The sequence below is a fragment of the Enhydra lutris genome, unplaced genomic scaffold, assembly GCF_002288905.1.
Source record: "Enhydra lutris kenyoni isolate GAN:26980312 unplaced genomic scaffold, ASM228890v2 scaffoldscaffold13, whole genome shotgun sequence".
Lineage (NCBI taxonomy): Eukaryota > Metazoa > Chordata > Mammalia > Carnivora > Mustelidae > Enhydra > Enhydra lutris.
Genome location: NW_019154097.1, coordinates 17,919,657 through 17,938,025, shown reverse-complemented (window position 1 = coordinate 17,938,025; position 18,369 = coordinate 17,919,657). Strand labels below are relative to the sequence as shown.

The 18,369-nt window shown below is 38.4% G+C and overlaps 1 protein-coding gene across 3 annotated transcripts in view; it reads right to left on the bottom strand.

The window, feature by feature from the left end:
* Window positions 1-18,369, bottom strand: part of LOC111146122 (muscle associated receptor tyrosine kinase) — an 89,578-nt gene that overhangs the window by 12,711 nt on the left and 58,498 nt on the right. For 2 of the 3 annotated variants that reach the window (XM_022501521.1, XM_022501522.1), the window contains one exon: window positions 10,153-10,159. In XM_022501521.1, coding sequence (XP_022357229.1) covers window positions 10,153-10,159 — 7 coding nt within the window. Of the gene's footprint in view, window positions 1-3,225; window positions 3,490-10,152; window positions 10,160-18,369 lie in introns of all 3 variants that reach the window. The other variant, XM_022501520.1, reaches the window with a different exon arrangement.

Below are 18,369 nucleotides of genomic sequence, written 5' to 3'. Positions count from 1 at the left end.
TGTAAACCTGTTAATTAAGGCACATTATCCATTATTTTTGCATTACTGAAAGGAAAGAAAATAATAAAAAGAGAATTACTCCCAGATGAATTTTACAAATCTTTTGAATCTAAAAGATGAAAAAATAGTCCTCCCACCATTTGGCAAGAGAAAATATTTCCTCCAAAGGAACAAAATTCAGGATTGCCTTATATGTTCTTCATTATAGCACAGCCAAAAAACAATTAGAGTGCGTAAGATTTTCAGGAAAATTAAATGTAACAGGAGACTTAAATAGAAACACACACATACTCATAAGATTATGGTAAAAAGTTTTTTATGTGTAATCTGAAAAAATACCTACTCCAGCTGAAAAAGAGATGAATAAAAATAGAGAATTTAAGAAAAAGATTTTCTGTGATATGAATGACAGTGAGCATCAGGAATAAGTAACAGATCTACACCAGGTGGTTGTATATATGATTATGTAATCAAGTGTAAAAGCTAAAAATAATGGTCTAAAAATTGATCATTGGCAGATAAAACACAGTTGATAATACTAACCTGACTTATAATTCCAGATAAAATTTTCAAAGACCAAGTGTGGAGTATTCAGTAAAATTATGCTTAACTTAATTCGGCCTACCCTCAACACCCTATTTTTTTTTTAATTTTTAAAAATTTTTTTATAAACATATAATGTATTATTAGCCCCAGGGGTACAGGTCTGTGAATCACCAGGTTTACACACTTTACAGCACTCACCATAGCACATACCCTCCCCAATGTCCATAACCCCACCACCCTCTCTCTACCCCCTTCCCCCTGGCCACCCTCAGTTTGTTTTCTGACATTAAGACTCTCTTATGGTTTGTCTCCCTCCTAATCCCATCTGGTTTCATTTATTCTTCTCCTACCCCCTAACCCCCCACGTTGCATCTCCACTTCGTCATATCAGGGAGATCATATGATAGTTGTCTTTCTCCAGTTGACTTATTTCACTAATCATAATACCCTCTAGTTCCATCCACATCATCGAAAATGGCAAGATTTCATTTCTTTTGATAATACCCTATTTTTAAAATCACAACTTTTTCCACCATCCTTGGCACCCTAATCTCCCTTAACCTGGTGCTCATTTTTTCTTTTCCCGTGATTCAAGATACCTCCTAAGGTAATATATAAGTTACTTATTTATTGTGTCTCTTGCTCATTGTCTTCTCCTGCTAGAATGTAAGTCCCACAAACAAATGCCCTAGTATAGTGCTTAGAGACCAGTAGAAGCTCAATAAATATTTGTCAAAGAAATTCTTTGTCATTCATGGGAAGTTGGACAAAGTATTTAATTACTATTTATGATTAGAAAAGCATGAGTATATGTGGAATTTAAGAAGTAAAACAGGTGAACATATTGGGGGGTGAAAATAGGGAAACAAATCATAAGACTCGTAAAGATAGAGAACAAACTGAGGGTTGATGGAGGGAGGTGGGTTGGGGATGATTTCGATGGCTGATGGAGGTTAAGGATGGCAGTTGTTATGAGGAGCCCTGAGTGTTGTGTGTAAGTGATGAATCACTGAATTCTACTCCTGAAACCAAAAAAAAAAAAGAAGAAAAGAAAACCGTGAGTAATGGTTTTAAAGAATGCTTTTAAAAATCTCACAAATAGGGGTGCCTGGGTGGCTCAGTGGGTTAAATCCTCTGCCTTCAGCTCAGGTCATGATCCCAGGGTCCTGGGATCGAGCCCCACATCTGGCTCTCCGCTTGGTGGGGAGTCTGCTTCCCCCTCTCTCTCTCTGCCTGCCTCTCTGCCTACTTGTGATCTCTCTCTCTGTCAAATAAATAATAAAATCTTTAAAAAAAAATCTCACAAATAACTAGAAATAATTAGAAATGCAAAATGGTTGAAGACTTTTGAACCACTTGGAAGGATAAACAAAAGCTCCAAGGAAAGAAATTTTTTTAAAGTATGCTATAATCGACTTAAAGATTTAGGAGATGATTATACTATCCTAATAAACTTGAAATCTCATTGAAAGGGATTTTTTTTAATCTAAAAAAACCAAAAAAGGCAAATTATTCTCAAAAAGAACGTGTGGCTTTTCCATGTAAGCTAGCCTAGGACATGTTGGAAAGTTACTCAATAAATTTATTTTGTGCTAGCATATAAAGATACAATTCAATTTTAATTCTGATTGTTCTCCAAGAGATACTTAGATGTTATGTCTGATGAAAATATAATTATCTTGGATGAAGGAACAGCAAGTTATATTCATCTTACAGCTTCTTCAAACCCTCAAAATTTGCAGTGAGTTGAGGAATAGAGCATTCTATTTTAATGACCTCAAGGCGCTATGATTATTTCAATATTTAAATAGTTTCTGGTTTTATCAAAACAGAGGTGGAAATGTGCTGTGTTGGTAGTTTTCATGTGTTTTCTCCAGAAGAAAACAGTGTCTATCCAGTTTCTAACATATACCATGAGGACGTTTTATCCTTTAATTCTCTCTGTTTTGCAGACGAGGAAACTGAAGGTTAGCCAAGATTACATGTATCTAGAAAGCAGTACAAACAGTACTTCAGCTTTGTTCTACTTGGCTCAAAAGCCAGTTTGATTCCAGTCTTTCCTACATAAGAAGTAAATAAAGGCAAGATAATTCTATCAAACATGGATTTATGAATTTCCATGTTTAAAGAGTATGGGGGTTTTAAAGAAATAACTATTTATTAACCCTCCCCACCATGAGAAGGAATGTTAGTATTTAAATTAGAACATTGGGTGGAATGTATTTTAAGATAATACACATATTATAGAAAGTAATATTCTGAAATGGTCACCAAGAGCTCATATTCATCAGCAAATAGTGCTAAAACATTTGAAATGGACCTTTCTTTTCCTTCTCTAGTGTAGCTTACTAATGAGGTCCATGTTTGAGGGTTTTTTTTTTTATTATTTTTTTATTTCACAGAAAGCTAGAACTACTTATAAATATGATGATGTGAATAATAACAAGTAAAATAGAGTATTATACTTTTTATGACACTTTCTAGAAATTCAGAGCCCTTGTATTTTAGGACGTCATCAGTGATTTACACAGCAGGAATATTGTCCAATTAATGACTTCTATTTTGGATGAAAGCTACCTTTTCATAGCACGGGACAGCTTTTTTTGAAAACTCTTCAGTTTGCATTCAACAGAATCTTCCCGCTTTTTTCTTTCTTTCTTTCTTTTGTTTAACTTTTACCTGCAAACGGGTAGAGGAGTCGGCACTGCTGTGGGGTTGCAGCCTTGGAAGATGTGGTTGCACAGCAAAGCCTCAGCAGCCGGCCGGCAAAACGGGCTCACGGCTCTCAGTTCACTCCAGGCGGTGTGAACCAGCAGTTCTTGGGCCTCCTCAGGGTCTGCATAGGAGTTGTTGAAGAAAACCAGAGCATCTTTGGCCAGGACAGCATCACACACCTCCCCTCTGTACTGGGCGCAGTAGCCTTTGTTATCTTTCTGAAGTTTACTGAAAGAAGACATGAATGTTCTCGATTCAGTCTGGGTACTTTATTATTATTTGTTTTTTTATTTTTATTTTTTAAAAATTTTTTTGAAAAATTTATTTATTTATTTGACAGAGAGGCAGGCAGAGAGAGAGGGGGAAGCAGGCTCCCTGCTGAGCAGAGAGCCTGATGCAGGGCTTGATTCCAGGATCCTGGGATCATGACCTGAGCCCAAGGCAGAGGCTTTAGCCCACTGAGCCACCCAGGGCCCCTATTATTTTTTAAATTTCCACCTCTGCATCACATCAGTAGAAGATTAGACTAGTAACTTAACCGGATTGTTTTGTCTGAATACCATCTCCCTTCCCAGCTATTATTCTGCCACCTCCAGCTGCTCCAGACGGTTATGATGAGGATCACATGTGATAATGGGTGTAGAAAGCTTTGGGAACTATTGAGGACTGAATAGATTTGGGTAGTTTTATTATTTTACGTTATAAATAGAATTTAATTACTCTTGGTTAAGGCACTTCCTATGCTTCTTACAAATGGAGCTGATTTCAGCAAGAAAAGTGCATCTAAAAAAACACACACTTCGTGACATTTAACAGATGATTGAGCATAACAGTTGTGGTGACCCAGCTTTATGAACACAGTTTATGTATTATGGTAGTGAAGTCCCTGAACTTTATGGAACACATTCATCTTTATGACACCTCCTGTACCCAGATTCTCTCACTCATACATCTTCCCAGCATTTCATTAAAGACTTAAAAAGAAAGCCATATAGGGAGGAGGAATTTGGGATCAGGGTCTCAAAGGAGCTAAACAGATCTTCAGCTTTGCTCTTTCTTCATCACATGACTTGGGGAGAGTCATCTGGTCACTCAGAGCCCCGAGGGCCTATTCTGTTGAGTGATGTAAGCAATTATTCTGAACTCAGATCATGTGTTAATGGGTAATATATGAGGAAAAAACTTAAATTGTATAGTGCTAGCACAAAAATAAGATTGAAAACTTCTCTGGCATAACAACTGAAGAGAATAAGAGGGAGAATGGAAAAATACTGCTGGTACTTTCTGCACATACCCACTGCCCCCTAATGGAATGCTTGCAATTATAATAATAACTCCTATGCTCACCTCACCCGAGTTCTAATAACTCCTATGCTCACCCCTCACCTATTTATTGAGCACTTATGTGTATACACTGACATATTCTCAACATATTCTTTTGCTTTCCATCAGATCTATATTGTTAACAATGACAAAAAACTAAGTTGTATTATCATTTGGATTTGTACAATTATTGAAATTCCACATTTCGTTATCTTTATATGAACAATTTTAAGGTAAGATAATTAAATTGGAATTTGTGAGATTCTTAAGTTGTTAAGCGACCCCGTTGGAATCTGAACAATTGTTAAGCTGAATTAGAAACCATGGCTGACCAGTGTTCAAAGCAAATTTATTGACTAGCATACAGCTCATTCAGGTAAAACGATGAACTTCCAAGAAACACCATACTTTGAAATTATGTTTCATACTATAGAATCTTCCTCTGATTCAGACTTGCCTTTACTAATTAGCCAATGCAAATTTTATTACATTACTTGTAGTTTGTAGTTCCTTTTAAAAATGAAGGCCTTGAATTAGAAACCAAAGATGTCATGAAAACTTGGGCCAGGAAAGGTTCAGCAAAAACCCAGAGAAATAGCTTATGTCCCAGTCTTGTAGGGAATCCTGGTCTGTGATAACACTAAGAAAGTTCAAGAAAGGCAAGGATGCCATACTTTAAGAAACCGAAAATACCTAATAACCAGAAGTGCTTCAAACTGGTTTACTAAATTGTCTCACATATTAATATAATATCTTGGTATAAAGGGGGGGGATAGATAAAAGCAGGTGGGATTCTTTTCCTTTAACACAAGAATTTGGTCATGGAAAAGTTAAATATTCCCCAAGTACCTCTGAGCTGAGAATTGTTCATCCAGGTTCTGCTGTCACATGTTAACCACTGTCTGACTGTCTTTATTTTTCCATAAGTATTTTTTAAACTAAAAAAAATCATGATTTTTCCTTTAGTTATACAAGCAAAAAAAAAAAAAAGAAGAAAAAAGAAAATCCCAGAAAAGGTACACCAAAGAAAAATTAATAAAAATAGCCTCAAAAACAAGGATTATTGACAATTAATAATCTATCTCTCTCTGTGTATATTTGCTGCCTTTCTTAATAAATGACCTAGAAAAATCTTTGGAACAACCTCCATTGGCCTGATAGTACTGGGTCCTCATTTATTTATTAGCTATATAATGTAAAGGAAAAAAAAAGTAACAGACCAAAGAAAAGCAGAATAGGTTTTGAATAGAAATGAGATATTGGTTTATAATTTTGGTTCTTCTTTCTGCCAGCTTGCAGAGAAGTAGCCTTTTCTGAGAAGTGGAAACCCTTTGCATGTTGGGAAAAGACATGAAATATAAAGAATATGGTTCTTATTAATTTTCTGTGCCTCTGTGATGTTCCTAGGAGCATTAAAGACTTAGCTTTGGAAGTGTATCCATGCTAAGATCAGCTCTACAAATAAAGGATATACATATGTATTACTTATACACACATGCATCACATATATATATGCATACACATGTACATATATAGAGACTGCCCAGTTACACTTTCAGAGTTTAAACAGCTCCCTTTTCCTCTCCTCTTTTTTTAGTCATAAACCTCTAATTTTTCATAGTATCAAATTTCAGAGGCAAGACATGGAAGTGTATGGGGCCATGGTCCCTCCTCCTCCTAACCCTATCGCTTAAAAAAATTTAAAAGAAGCTCACAGCAAAAACTGGGGGACAAGATGAATGCAAAGAATTTCCACTGGTGTCCTCTGCTATCTTTTGCAAGTGAACCGTCCAACTACAGTTGGGTTCCTCTCCTTCAGCTCTTGGAACTGCCAGTGGAGTAGCACCAGAAGCAGCTGGTCCTGTTGGTCCTTCGAATAGTGGGGCAGAGGTCACGGGGATCTGTTCACAGAATGCTGGTTATTTTGGAATGGGCTGCCAGACAGGCTCCAAAAATGCTCGTTCATATTGCATGTGGAGCCAACCCCTCTCTTGCCTCCTGACGAATGAAATCTGGCTGACTTCCCTTTCTGTAAAGTGTTTCTTTTTAGCGGCAATGACGGATATATGATCCCAAGTCCCGCCTTTAACTTAGACCACTCTCCTTGGTCAAATTGAATATTTAAAGGATTCTCCCTACACTTTTTACTCTTAACTTCTCTCTGCTTCGACGGGTGTGAACCACATCCAGTAGGGCATTTTTCTGTGTGATCTCGCAGTTTCTAAGAGGGAGTCCTCTATTTCCTTTGAACACAGAGTACTTTGTCCCCGGGCATATCCAGACAGCCAGCTGGGGCTGGTTTGGGTTAAAGCAATCCCACGCGTCCCGTGGAAACTCGCACGGGTTTTCCCGCCCTCCTTAGCGGTGGCACACCAGAGAGCTCTACCTGTCCCCGGCACAGTACTTTCTCCTCACCCATGGTTTTGCTGTCCCTGGTTTTAGTCACCCTCGGTCAACCACAGTCCAGAGGCAGATGCTGCTCCTCCCGACACACCGTGGGAAGGTCACAGGTAGCCTCCCACTAGGTCATCACACCTGCCACTCACCTCGCTTCGTCTCATCTCGTAAGCATGTTCTCATCTCACATCATCACAAGAGGGGTGAGTACAGTACAATATTTTGAGAGACCACATTCACAACTTTTATTACAGTATATTGTTATACTAGTTCTACTGTATTATTACTGCTGTTAATCTCTTCCTATGCCTAATTTATAAATTAAATTTCATCATAGGTATATACAGGAAAGAGCCCATAGTATTTGTAGAGTTCAGTGCTGTCCATGGTTTCAGGCATCCACTGGGGGTCTTGGAACATATCACCTGGATAAGGGAGAACTACTCTAGAGGTAGATCTCTCCTTATAGAGCAACTGCCTATAGCAACTGTGCTTCCCCAATAAGTGTGATGGCGGTGTTCTACACCTCTTCCAATACGCAAAGCAAACTGGGATTGCTTTTATTCTTTCCATACCTATTGTCTTTGTATCTGATTCATTCTCTTAAGTCAGGGGTCAGCAAATGCAACCCACGAGTCACATTCTGCCCTCTGCCTGTCTTTATACTGCCTGTGAGCTAAGAATGATGTTCACATTTTTAAGCGATTGAAAAAAATCAGAAGAAGTGGAAATTGTATGGCATTCAGATTTCCATGTCCATAAGTAACATTTTCTTAGAACAGAGCCACGTTCGGCCATTTCTGAACTGTCTGTGGCTGGTTTTGCTCCGTAGTAGCAGAGCTGAGCAGTTCCAACAGAGTCTGCATGTCCACAGAGCCAAATATATTTAATATCCGGCCTTTTGCAGAAAAAGGGTTTGCCAACCCCTGCTCTAAGGCATAGATCAAATGTCATTTTTCTGAAATACCAAACCCAGTGTCCTCAAGGACAAGGTTTCCTCTGTGAAACACCTCTTGTAGTTCTTCTAAAATTAGTACCGAGTTTTCATGTAAATTAAAGATGCAAAAACTGACGATGTAAAGAAAGCATTTTTAAGTTTAAAAAATTTGAAAATTATATTAGCCAAATATATAAACACTGTATATATTTTATATATTTGTATATCAGTTATAATCAGTATATATGTAAGTGTAATATATACAGTGTTATATATAATGTATAGTATGTACATATACTTTATATATACAGTATATTTGAATTCTGTAAATGTCTTTTTGCATCCTGCATTTTTATTTAGCATGATTATAATAAGCATTATTAATAATATAAGAATTAATAATATAATTAAACATTTGCTTGTGCTGTTATATTTTTCAAAAGCATGGTTTTTAATCTCACCAATTTCCCTTAATGGTAGATACCGACATTGCTCATATATTTCATTAACAATACAGTGTTGTTTTCAATTTTGTTTTGTTCATACACTTACTTCCTTAACATAGATCACTAAAACTGGATTTATCCAGTCAACAGATACAGGCATCTAAGGCTCTGATAAAAACTGCCAAATGCTCTTTAGAAAGGTTATAGCAGTTTTCTCTCTACCAGTGGTTTAAGATTGCCCATGGTATCACAAGTGAAAAACAGTATGGAATTTTTAAAATTTTATTGATACTAATAGGTTTTTGGTTTTTCATTTGCATTTACGTTCATTTGAATGATCTATTTCTGTCCTGGAGTCCTTGGAATTTGTCCATGCTTCCATTATTATGTTTTGTGTGTGTGCATACATGTACACCTACTCAAAAGTAAATTACTTGGGGGCAGTGAATACATACAACTTGTTTTGTTTTTCCACTTTCCAATATAGTGCCGGAAATAGAGTAAGTGGTTTAAAAATGCATTGGAAGGACAGGAGTGCTGAATGGCATGTAAAGGAAAGATGGCATCTCTTTTCTTATCAGCCTGCATTTTAATTTAACTTTTACCACATTTATATTGTATATCCGTTCAGAAGATATTCAGTTTCACTGTACAGTCCTTGAGGACAGTACTGTCTCTTAGAACTGTGGTAAGTGGGGTGCATGGGTGGCTCAGTCAATTAAATGTCTGCCTTCAGCTTAGGTCATGATCCCATGGTCCTGGGATCAAGTCCCGCATCGGGCTCCCTGCTCAGTGGGAATTCTAATTTTTTCCTCTACCCCCTCCCCAAAGCTTGTGATCGATCACTGTCTCTCAAATAAATAAATAAAATCTTAACTATGATAAGTGAACGAATGCATCAAAGCTACATGAATTGGCACAAGATCAAGAACTAACCAAACTTTCTTATGCAATGAATTATTTTATTCCATGGAATTAGAATCAGTGGTTGAAGTTCTAGGTGCTGCTCAGTTACCGTGCTATCTGGGTTAGTATAGTAGTTATCAAATCTAAGTTCTTGAGTCTGTGTACCCGAGCTCAGATTGAGAGTTTATAGTTTGGTCTATCTAGTGCATCACATGTCTCATATGAAAGAATACAGATGATAATAGGTCTTGCTCCATAAAATCACTGAAATATTAATATGAGAAAAGTGATCATAAATGTACCACAAACTTAGCTGCTGTTATCATTGTTATGATTACTAAATGATCATTCTGAATCTTGGTTTTGTTACCTACAAGATTAGATAAAAACAGTTATAATGCTTCATAGAGTTTTTAGGAAAGTCAGTTTTACTGAAAACAAAACACTGTACATTGCAAAATGTTACATTACAAGGTGACACTTTCTTATCTACAAGATAAAGCTATGAGGGAGAATTGGGGAATCCGTTCTGGGTTCAGTTTCCAAGCCTATCACTTACCGTTTGTGTAAGTCACTGGAACTCTCCATTTCAAAGAAACTCTCTTAGTTTCTTTTCTGTGCAATAGGGATAATAATAGTACCTGTTTCCTACGGATGTCCTGGGGATAAATTAAATAATGCATGTAAAGCTCTTGTTTAGCAGTATCTGATACACAGTAAGTATTTAGTAGATGTGACTTATCTTCATCTTCATTATCATCACATAAGAGATTAGAAATTAGAAAGTTCCTGGAAGATCACTGTACTCAGCAAATAGCAATAAAGGGCAGGTCAAATAAAAAACACCACAACAAAACATGGATGTCACAGCTGCTATCTTACCTCCATTCTATGAACAGGAAAGGAAGTTCCCACCGGAAGTCATATTAAAGAGGAAAAGAAACAAGAGTTAGTACATTTGAATCTTAAGATGTGCAAGAGATAGCTTTGATACCTCTAATGCCTATTTCTGGAAAGTTTTCTTTGATTAGGAAGCCAGACACTGCATTAACAGGCAGATTTGGAGGATATTAATAAGAGAAAACTGAGAGTCTCCGGGAACTGTGTTCTTTTCAGGCTGGGTCCACCACTGGCATCATCAGCCCAGGCAGTGTCAGAGCTCCCAGTTCCCCTCCACTGGCCACCAAGAGACTTCATATCGTGGAAACAGCCTCAAGATGAGAAATCAGCCTATAGAAAGCACTTACAGGACCCAAGCTGCAAGATAGTTCTGCCACTGGGCAGAGAGGAAAGATGAAAGGAGACATCAGGAAATTCTTCTAGAGAAAATGGCCTATACTTTGGAGGGGTTAAGGCAGCCTCTAATAGGAGGCCAAGGTTATGTATCTGAGAGAGCCCTCAGTTTAAGATGTAAAAGGATGATTCGAGATCCTGAAGATGTGCCAGGGCCAAAGAGAACGAAGCTGTAGTATTTGGGAGGAAATAATAAACTAAGTAGGCTTCTATTTCAAGGATGAGTAGGGAAGGAAAAATGAAACTAATTCAGGAGTGCCTGGATGTGTCAAGAATAGTAAGAGAATCAAGTTTTCCATGTGTTTGTGACAGAAGTTCCTCCAGTCACATTTTCTCTTGGAAGGTGGGGAGCAGGGGAAGGGTCCAAGAAGGTTACAATTATAAACAAAGTGCTTTGATCTCAAATTAGATTTTTTTTTTTTAGATTTTTTATTTATTTATTTGACAGAGAGAGAGATCACAAGTAGGCAGAGAGGCAGGCAGAGAGAGAGGAGGACGCAGGCTCCCCGCCAAGCAGAGAGCCCGATGCGGGCCTCGATCCCAGGACCCTGGGATCATGACCTGAGCCGAAGGCAGAGGCTTTAACCCACTGAGCCACCCAGGCGCCCTCAAACTAGATATTTTTTAAGATTCCAAAAATTGCCAACCGTCCTCAATAAGTGTAGTATCCTTAAAATTATCTGGAAAAGCCAGTAAAACTCTGTCTTCTGACACACGCAGTGACTTTAATATGGGAGAGCTGCCTGATTGTAAGTTGGGGAGGGTTTCTGCTATGGTGAGGGGGGAAAAAAAAAGAAGCTTGCCTCTTCCGCCTCCCTGCAAAACAGCTGAGAGCAGTTAGAGTGGCTACTGGCTGTTACGCATTTATTCTTTTCCCTTTCATTTCAAACAAAAACAAACACCTTTAATTAATTTGAAACCAGATAAAGCCACCGTGAAACACCCGTGGTCAGCGTCTGTTCTGTTGGTCAGAGCACTCGCCCTATCCCAGCTGAAGCACTGGGTGGTAAAGCTGGTCATGTGCTGAGGCCTCTCCACGTGTCTCATAACCGGGAAGAGCATGCGGCGGCGGTGGGGGGGGGGGGACGACACGTGGAGTATGACTCTCAGGCAGGAAAGAGTCCATGGAATGGGGTAGTACATTTCAATTAGCCATACCGATGGTGAAAATATAATTCAAACTTCTATTGTTGTTGTTGTTGTTGTTTTTTTTTTTTGGTAGTAGTGTGAACTATCAATGCTCATAGAGTATATAATTATGTGGCCCATTGGCGGGGTGGGGCATACCAATACTACTACATCAGACCCTGCCCTATGCCCATTTTTGGTTATGTTCCATGTATTCATTTGAGTTTTAAATTCAGTGACTGGAAGCCCCAGATCCTGAGGTCAGTCCAGAGAAGGAGCATTGCAGATAGAGGGGGTGGGAGTGTTGGTGGAGTGAGGGGTGACATGTTGGAATACAGATTCATTCCTGTACTCTCAGACTGGATAAGAATAGATGGAATGCTGAACCTCAGTCTTCCAGGAAGGACCTATTAATGCCACTGAGCATGGGAAATACAAACTTTTCCTCTACTGAATCCCTTTGTCTTTTCTTTTCATTCTTTCTTTCTTTTTTCTTTTCTTTTTTTTGGCCAGCTTTCCTGAGATATAATTATGATATTGTGTAAGTTTAAGGTATACACTTATATATACACTTATATAATGCAAAATGATGACTGCCTTAGCATTAGCTAACAACTCCATCATGTCTCATAATTATCATTTCTTTTTTTGTGGTGAGAACATTGAAGATCTATTCTCATAGCAACTTTCAAATATATAATATGGCATTATTAACTATAATTGTCATATGGACAAAGATTCCCAGAATTTATTCATCTTATAACTGGAGGTTAGAACCCTTTGACTAACATCTCTCCATTTCCCCCACTGCTCAGCACAGGGTAGCTACCACTGTACTCTGTGTTTCTATGAGTTAGACTTTTCAGATTCCACACATAAGTGAAACCATATGTATCTGTCTTCCCTCTGATTTATTTCACTTACCATAATGCCCTCAAGTTTAATCCATGTCCCATATGGCCAGATTTCCTTCTTTATCATTGTTGAATAGTATCACATTATATGTATATATGTATATGAGACACTGTAAGATACACAATGGGGTATGTTACATATATCACATCTTCTTTATCAGTTTGCTGACAGAAGCTTAGATTGTTTCCATATCTTGTAACTAGCATCTACTGTTTCCGTATATTGTGAATAATGCTGCAACAAACATGAGGGTGCAGATACCTCTTCGATATTCTATTTTCATTTCCTTTGGATAAATATCCAGAAGTAGAATTGCTGGATCATACAGCTCTTCTATTTTTAATTTCTTAAGGATCTTCCATTCTGTTTTCCATAGTGGCTGAACCAATTTACATTCCCACCAACGGTGCGCAAGGGTTTCCTTTTCTCCGCATCCTTGCCGATGCTTATGAGCTCGTATCTTTTTTTTTTTTTTGATAGTCATCCACACAGTTGTAAGGTAATATCTCATGTGGTTTTGATTTGCATTTCCCTGATGATTAGTGAGGTTGAGCACCTTTTCACGTCCTGTTGGCCATCTGTATGTCTTCTTTAGAAAAATGTCTGTTCAGATCCTCTGCTCATTAAAAAAAAAAAAATAAAAAATTGGATTGTCTTTTTGCTTTTGAGTTGTATGAGCTGTTTATATATTTTATATTAATCCCTTCTCAGATACGCATTTGAGAATATTTTCTCCCATTTCATAGGAAACCTTTTCGTTTTGTGGATGGTTTGCTTTGCTGTGCAGTAGCTTTTTAGTTTAATGTAATCCCATTTGTTTGTTTTTGTTTTTGTGGCTTGTGCTTTTGGTGCATATCCAAAAAATCTTCACAAAGACTGATATCAAGCTTATTGCTTATGTTTTCTTCTAGGAGTTTTATGGTTTCAGGTCTTATGTTTAGGATTTTAATCAATTTTGAGTTTTTTTTTTGTGTATGGTGTAAGATAGGAGGAGTCCAGTTCCATTCTTTTGTATGGTTACCCCGTTTTCTCAGGACCATTTACTGAAAAGACTGTTCTTTCCCCATTGCGTATCCTTGGTTTCTTTGCTGTAAATTAATTGACCATATATATGTGAGTTTATTTTTGGGCTCTTGATTCAGTTCCATTGGTCTATGAATCTCTTTTTATGACAATTCTGTACTTTGTAGTATGGTTTAAAGTCAGGAAGTGTGATGCCTCCAGCTTTATTCTTCATCCTCAGGATGGCTTTGGTTGTTCACAATCTTTTGTGGTCTCATGCGAACTTTAGGATTGTTTGTTCTATTTCTGTGAAAAATGCCATGGGAATATTAATAGGTATTGTGTTGAATCTGTAGCTTGCTTTGAGTGATGTGGGAATTTTAACAATACTAATTCTGATCCATGAAACAGGATATCTTTTCATTTATTTGTGTCTTCAATTTCTTTCATAAAATCTTGTAGTTTTCAACATAGAGATCTTTTATCTTCTCAGTGAAACTTATTCCTAAGTATTTTATTGTTTTTGATGCTATTATAAATGGGATTTTTTTTTATTTCTTTCTCAGATGTTTTGTTGTTAGTGTATAAAAACACAACTGATTTCTGTGTGTTGATTTTGTATGCTGCAACTTTGCTGGATTTGTTGATTAGTTCTGATGATTTTTTTTTTTTTTTTTTGTAGAATCTTGAGGATTTTCTCTATATAAGATCATATCATGGGCAAACAGACAATTTTACTTCTTCCTTTTCAGTTTGGATGCCTTTTATTTCTTTTTATTGCCTAATTGCTCTGTCCAGGACTTCCTGTACTGTGTTGAATAGGAGTGGTGAGAGTAGGCACCCTTGTCTTGTTCCTGATCTTAAAGGAAAAGTTTTCAACCTTTCACTGTTGAGTATGATGTGGGCTGTGGGTTTGTCATATGTGGCCTTTATTGTATTCCTTCTATCCCCAGTTTGTTGAGCATTTTTATCATGAAAAGACATTGCATTTTTTCAAATGCTTTTGTCCTGCTATTGAGATGATCACATGATTTTTCATCTTTTATTCTATTAATGTGGTGTATCACGTTTATTTATTTACGCATGTTGAACCGTCCTTGCATCCCAGAGATCAATCCCACTTGATCATGATAAATGCTCTTTTTTAATGTGGTGTTGAATTTGGTTTGCTAATATTTTCTTGAGAATTTTTACATCTATATTCATCAGGGAAAGTGGTCTGTGGTTTTCTTTTCTTGTAATATCCTTATCTGGCTTTGGAACTGGGGTAATGCTGGCCCATAAAATTAGTTTGAGAGTATTACCCCTATTCAGTTTTTGGAAGAGGATGAGAAGAATTGGTGTTAATTCTTCTTTTAAATGTTTGGTAGAATTAGTACCGGTGCCTCTTTTGGTGCCATCTGGCTCTTCCAGAATTATGCTCATTACAGGCATCATATACTGTCTTGTTGGTCTCTGTCACAGAGCCAAGGGTTCTAATGACAAAGAGAAGGCACCTGGCCAAATATCCAGTATCCTGGTGATTTTAAATTGCAACTTGAGCCTTTCAGGGTTGTGGCTGGAAGGAAATGCAACTTCCTGGTTCATAGGGAGAGGTTCCAAAATTTTCCTGACTCCTTTTGATGACTAACAGCAAATGTAAATGAGTCAGAAAAGTATATCACATTTCTCAAACAGTGCATGAGGATTTGGGCCTCCACATGGAAGAGTTTGGGGAAAATGAAGGCTGATCTTTATTTTTTGTTTTCCTTCAAACTAGAAATATCATTAGACATAATCCTAAGCGCTACACCAGATTTTTCTATTTCCAGTTTTCCTGCTGGGATGAGTAAATCAACAGATGGAGTAAAAGCTTCAAAGTGAAACACAGAGAATGTGACAAAGGAGGCTGTTGACTACAGAACAGTGTAGGGGAGGGTGGGGATGGCTGAAATGAGAGGAGGGAGAGTTTGGGGTCAGGAAGCATTCCCAGAATGTCAAGCGCACCATGTCTGACTCAAAACTCTGGACTTCTGAGGCCATGAGAGGCCATCGGAGGCCAGAGAAGTGAGGGGCCGAAAGGAGGAATGGAGGAAACAGATGCCTTATCCAAGCTCTGGGAGGCCTGGGGAGCATAAGCTCGTGCTTCTTTAAAATGATTCTGAATTAAGTGGCTCCGTGGATCTTGTTTTCACCAGTGTGGCCTCACTTTCCTAGAATATTGCCTCAGGGAGCCCTTTAGGGTCAGGAGGCAATTTCCTTCTTGATGGCACTGGGAGCATTGTGAGGCATCTAGCAGACATAATGGAAAAGAAAGGCTCAAGGAGAAGACAAAATGGCAGATGTCTCCTGGTGTTCAAAAGTCTTACTCCATTGCACTCATGAGACACCCTCATTAGATCTGCCTGGGGAAATTTTTAGGAAGTGTAGGGGAGCTTCAGGCCTCATAGTCCATGAGATCCAACAGGAAAAACTGATCAGGGAATGAACAAAAGGATCTTGTAACTTTTTATGAATTAGCTCCTTAAGGGAGTCTCTCTTCATTCATCTTAGTAACATTTTTTTTTTTCCGTGTGCAGAAGGATTCACATTTATTGGTTCACATACATCACCTAACACTTGTTAAATAGGCATTGCCAGGCCCATTAGCTAAAGTCAAGTCACTGCTGGTTCCAGCCTAACTGACCATTGCCCTTACTGAGGTTACTACTCCTCATCTGTGCGGCAGGAAATTTCAAGTCCTCACTGCTGCTGTATACCAGTCCATGAATTGCTTCTACCATTTTTTCCCCCATACAAACACTAGTACTGTTCTCCCCCAAGCTACCATTGCTGATGCCCTCCATCTTCACTCTGGTCTTTTCTCAGCATTGATGCCTAAGACCACTTCTCCCTTCATCTTGAGGCACTGCCTTTCTCTGCTGCTTCCCATAACTTAAGGTTCTTTTTACCACCAGAAGATACCGTTCGTTACTCTTTTAGCTTTACTGCCTTCTCTGTTGGTATATTCCATTTATTAATGGCATTGGATTGGGCTCTCATTAGGTATATTCCATTTATTAATGGTGTTGGATCAGCTAGGTCAGGGGTGAAGGGGTAATGTTGCTGTATCCACTACAGTGGCAGTCATGCTCTGTAGTCATTTCAGCATCTTAAAGATCATGTCCATGCAGTGAATCTGCCTTGGTGTGATGTAGATATACATGTTATATTAGATTCTCCTTTATTGCCATAGCACTGCCTTCATGCTCATCTTTATACTTACGATGGTAGCCCCTGAAGTTGCCACGATAAAGGGGGAGTCTCTCCAGCTTGGTATGTTGTGGAAAGAAGGAAGGTAGAGGAATTAAGAATTTGGATACAGGGCGCCTGGGTGGCTCAGTGGGTTAAGCCTCTGCCTTTGGCTCGGGTCATGATCTCAGGGTCCTAGGATTGGGTCCCACATTGGGCTCGTTGCTTGGCGGGGAGCCTGCTTCCTCCTCTCTCTCTCTCTCTGCCTGCCTCTCTGCCTACTTGTAATCTCTCTCTGTCAAATAAATAAAATCTGAAAAAAAAAAAAGAATTTGGATACATTTTATAGATTGCTTTCTCTGAACCAAAATCCTAAAAGAGAGGTATAAATTAAGGAAAAAACTGAAGCAGAGAGACTTTCCCCTAGTTCTTATTTGGATCTCTAGAAGCAAGGAACCTTATAGGCATCCCTTACTGTGATATGGTATGGCCACATTAGTCTAAAAATGGTAGCATGACATGATTGGGTAAACAGCAGAATTGGGTCAATAGGGCTGAATCTCTCCTGGATTTTGTATAACAAATGGATTATGCATAACATGAAAGTGATCCAGAAGTTACTTCAGGCCCCATGAGGGATAAGGAAGGAGCTGAATTGGAATTCAGCAGGCATGCCTTTGCAGGGAGAGACAGGGTGACCAAGTCACAGAGGTTGCAAAGTAGACTCCAGAGAGGGCCTTGATGAAGGATGTGACAGAGATAGAGAGGACTGTGCTGTTACAGGAGGAGACTCAAAGGTGCTGAACCAGCCAGGGGTGTCCTCTGGGTCCTAACAAAGCCAAGAGTTGAGATCACAAGTTCTCCAGCTGTAGACTTCGCCAGAGGCTGGAGTAGGGGTTTGTTCCAGAGGTCACCACTGCAGGTTTCCAAGTCCCTTTTCTCCTGCTATCTAGGGGAGAGGGGAAGAAGGGGAGGAAGAGCCCTGGCAGGGAATCAATATGTGAGTAACTGAATAATTACCTAAAATGAAATGCTCTTAAGATTAGCAACATTATTTTTTCTCTTCCATCCTGAGGACGTGTATGTTAAACTAGATTAAATTGGTTTATTTTCTTGGATATGAATATTCGCATGTAAATGTTTCTCTCTTTCTCTACGCACACACATTACATAAATGGATGGATGGAGGGATGGATAGATATTGCAAAAAGGTATTTATTTAACATTGGTTCCTGATCAAATATCAAATAAAACATAAGATAGACTAGAATAATTCCAGGTTATTCAAAGGCATTAAAAATTTAATTTTTTTCATCTCCGGGACTTCCTCATGTTCTTGTTATTTTATTTTGTTTTATCTATTATTATTTGTCCTAGACACCTTCCTCAAACTCTCACATCTGGTACACGGCTACATTCCAGCACATTCAAATCCTATCCTTTTTTTTGTTTGTTTGTTTTTTAAGACAGAGGTGGAGGGAGGGGCAGAGGGAAGAGGAAGAGAGAGACTCTTTAAGCAGGTTCCACACCCAGTGCAGAGCCTGACACAGG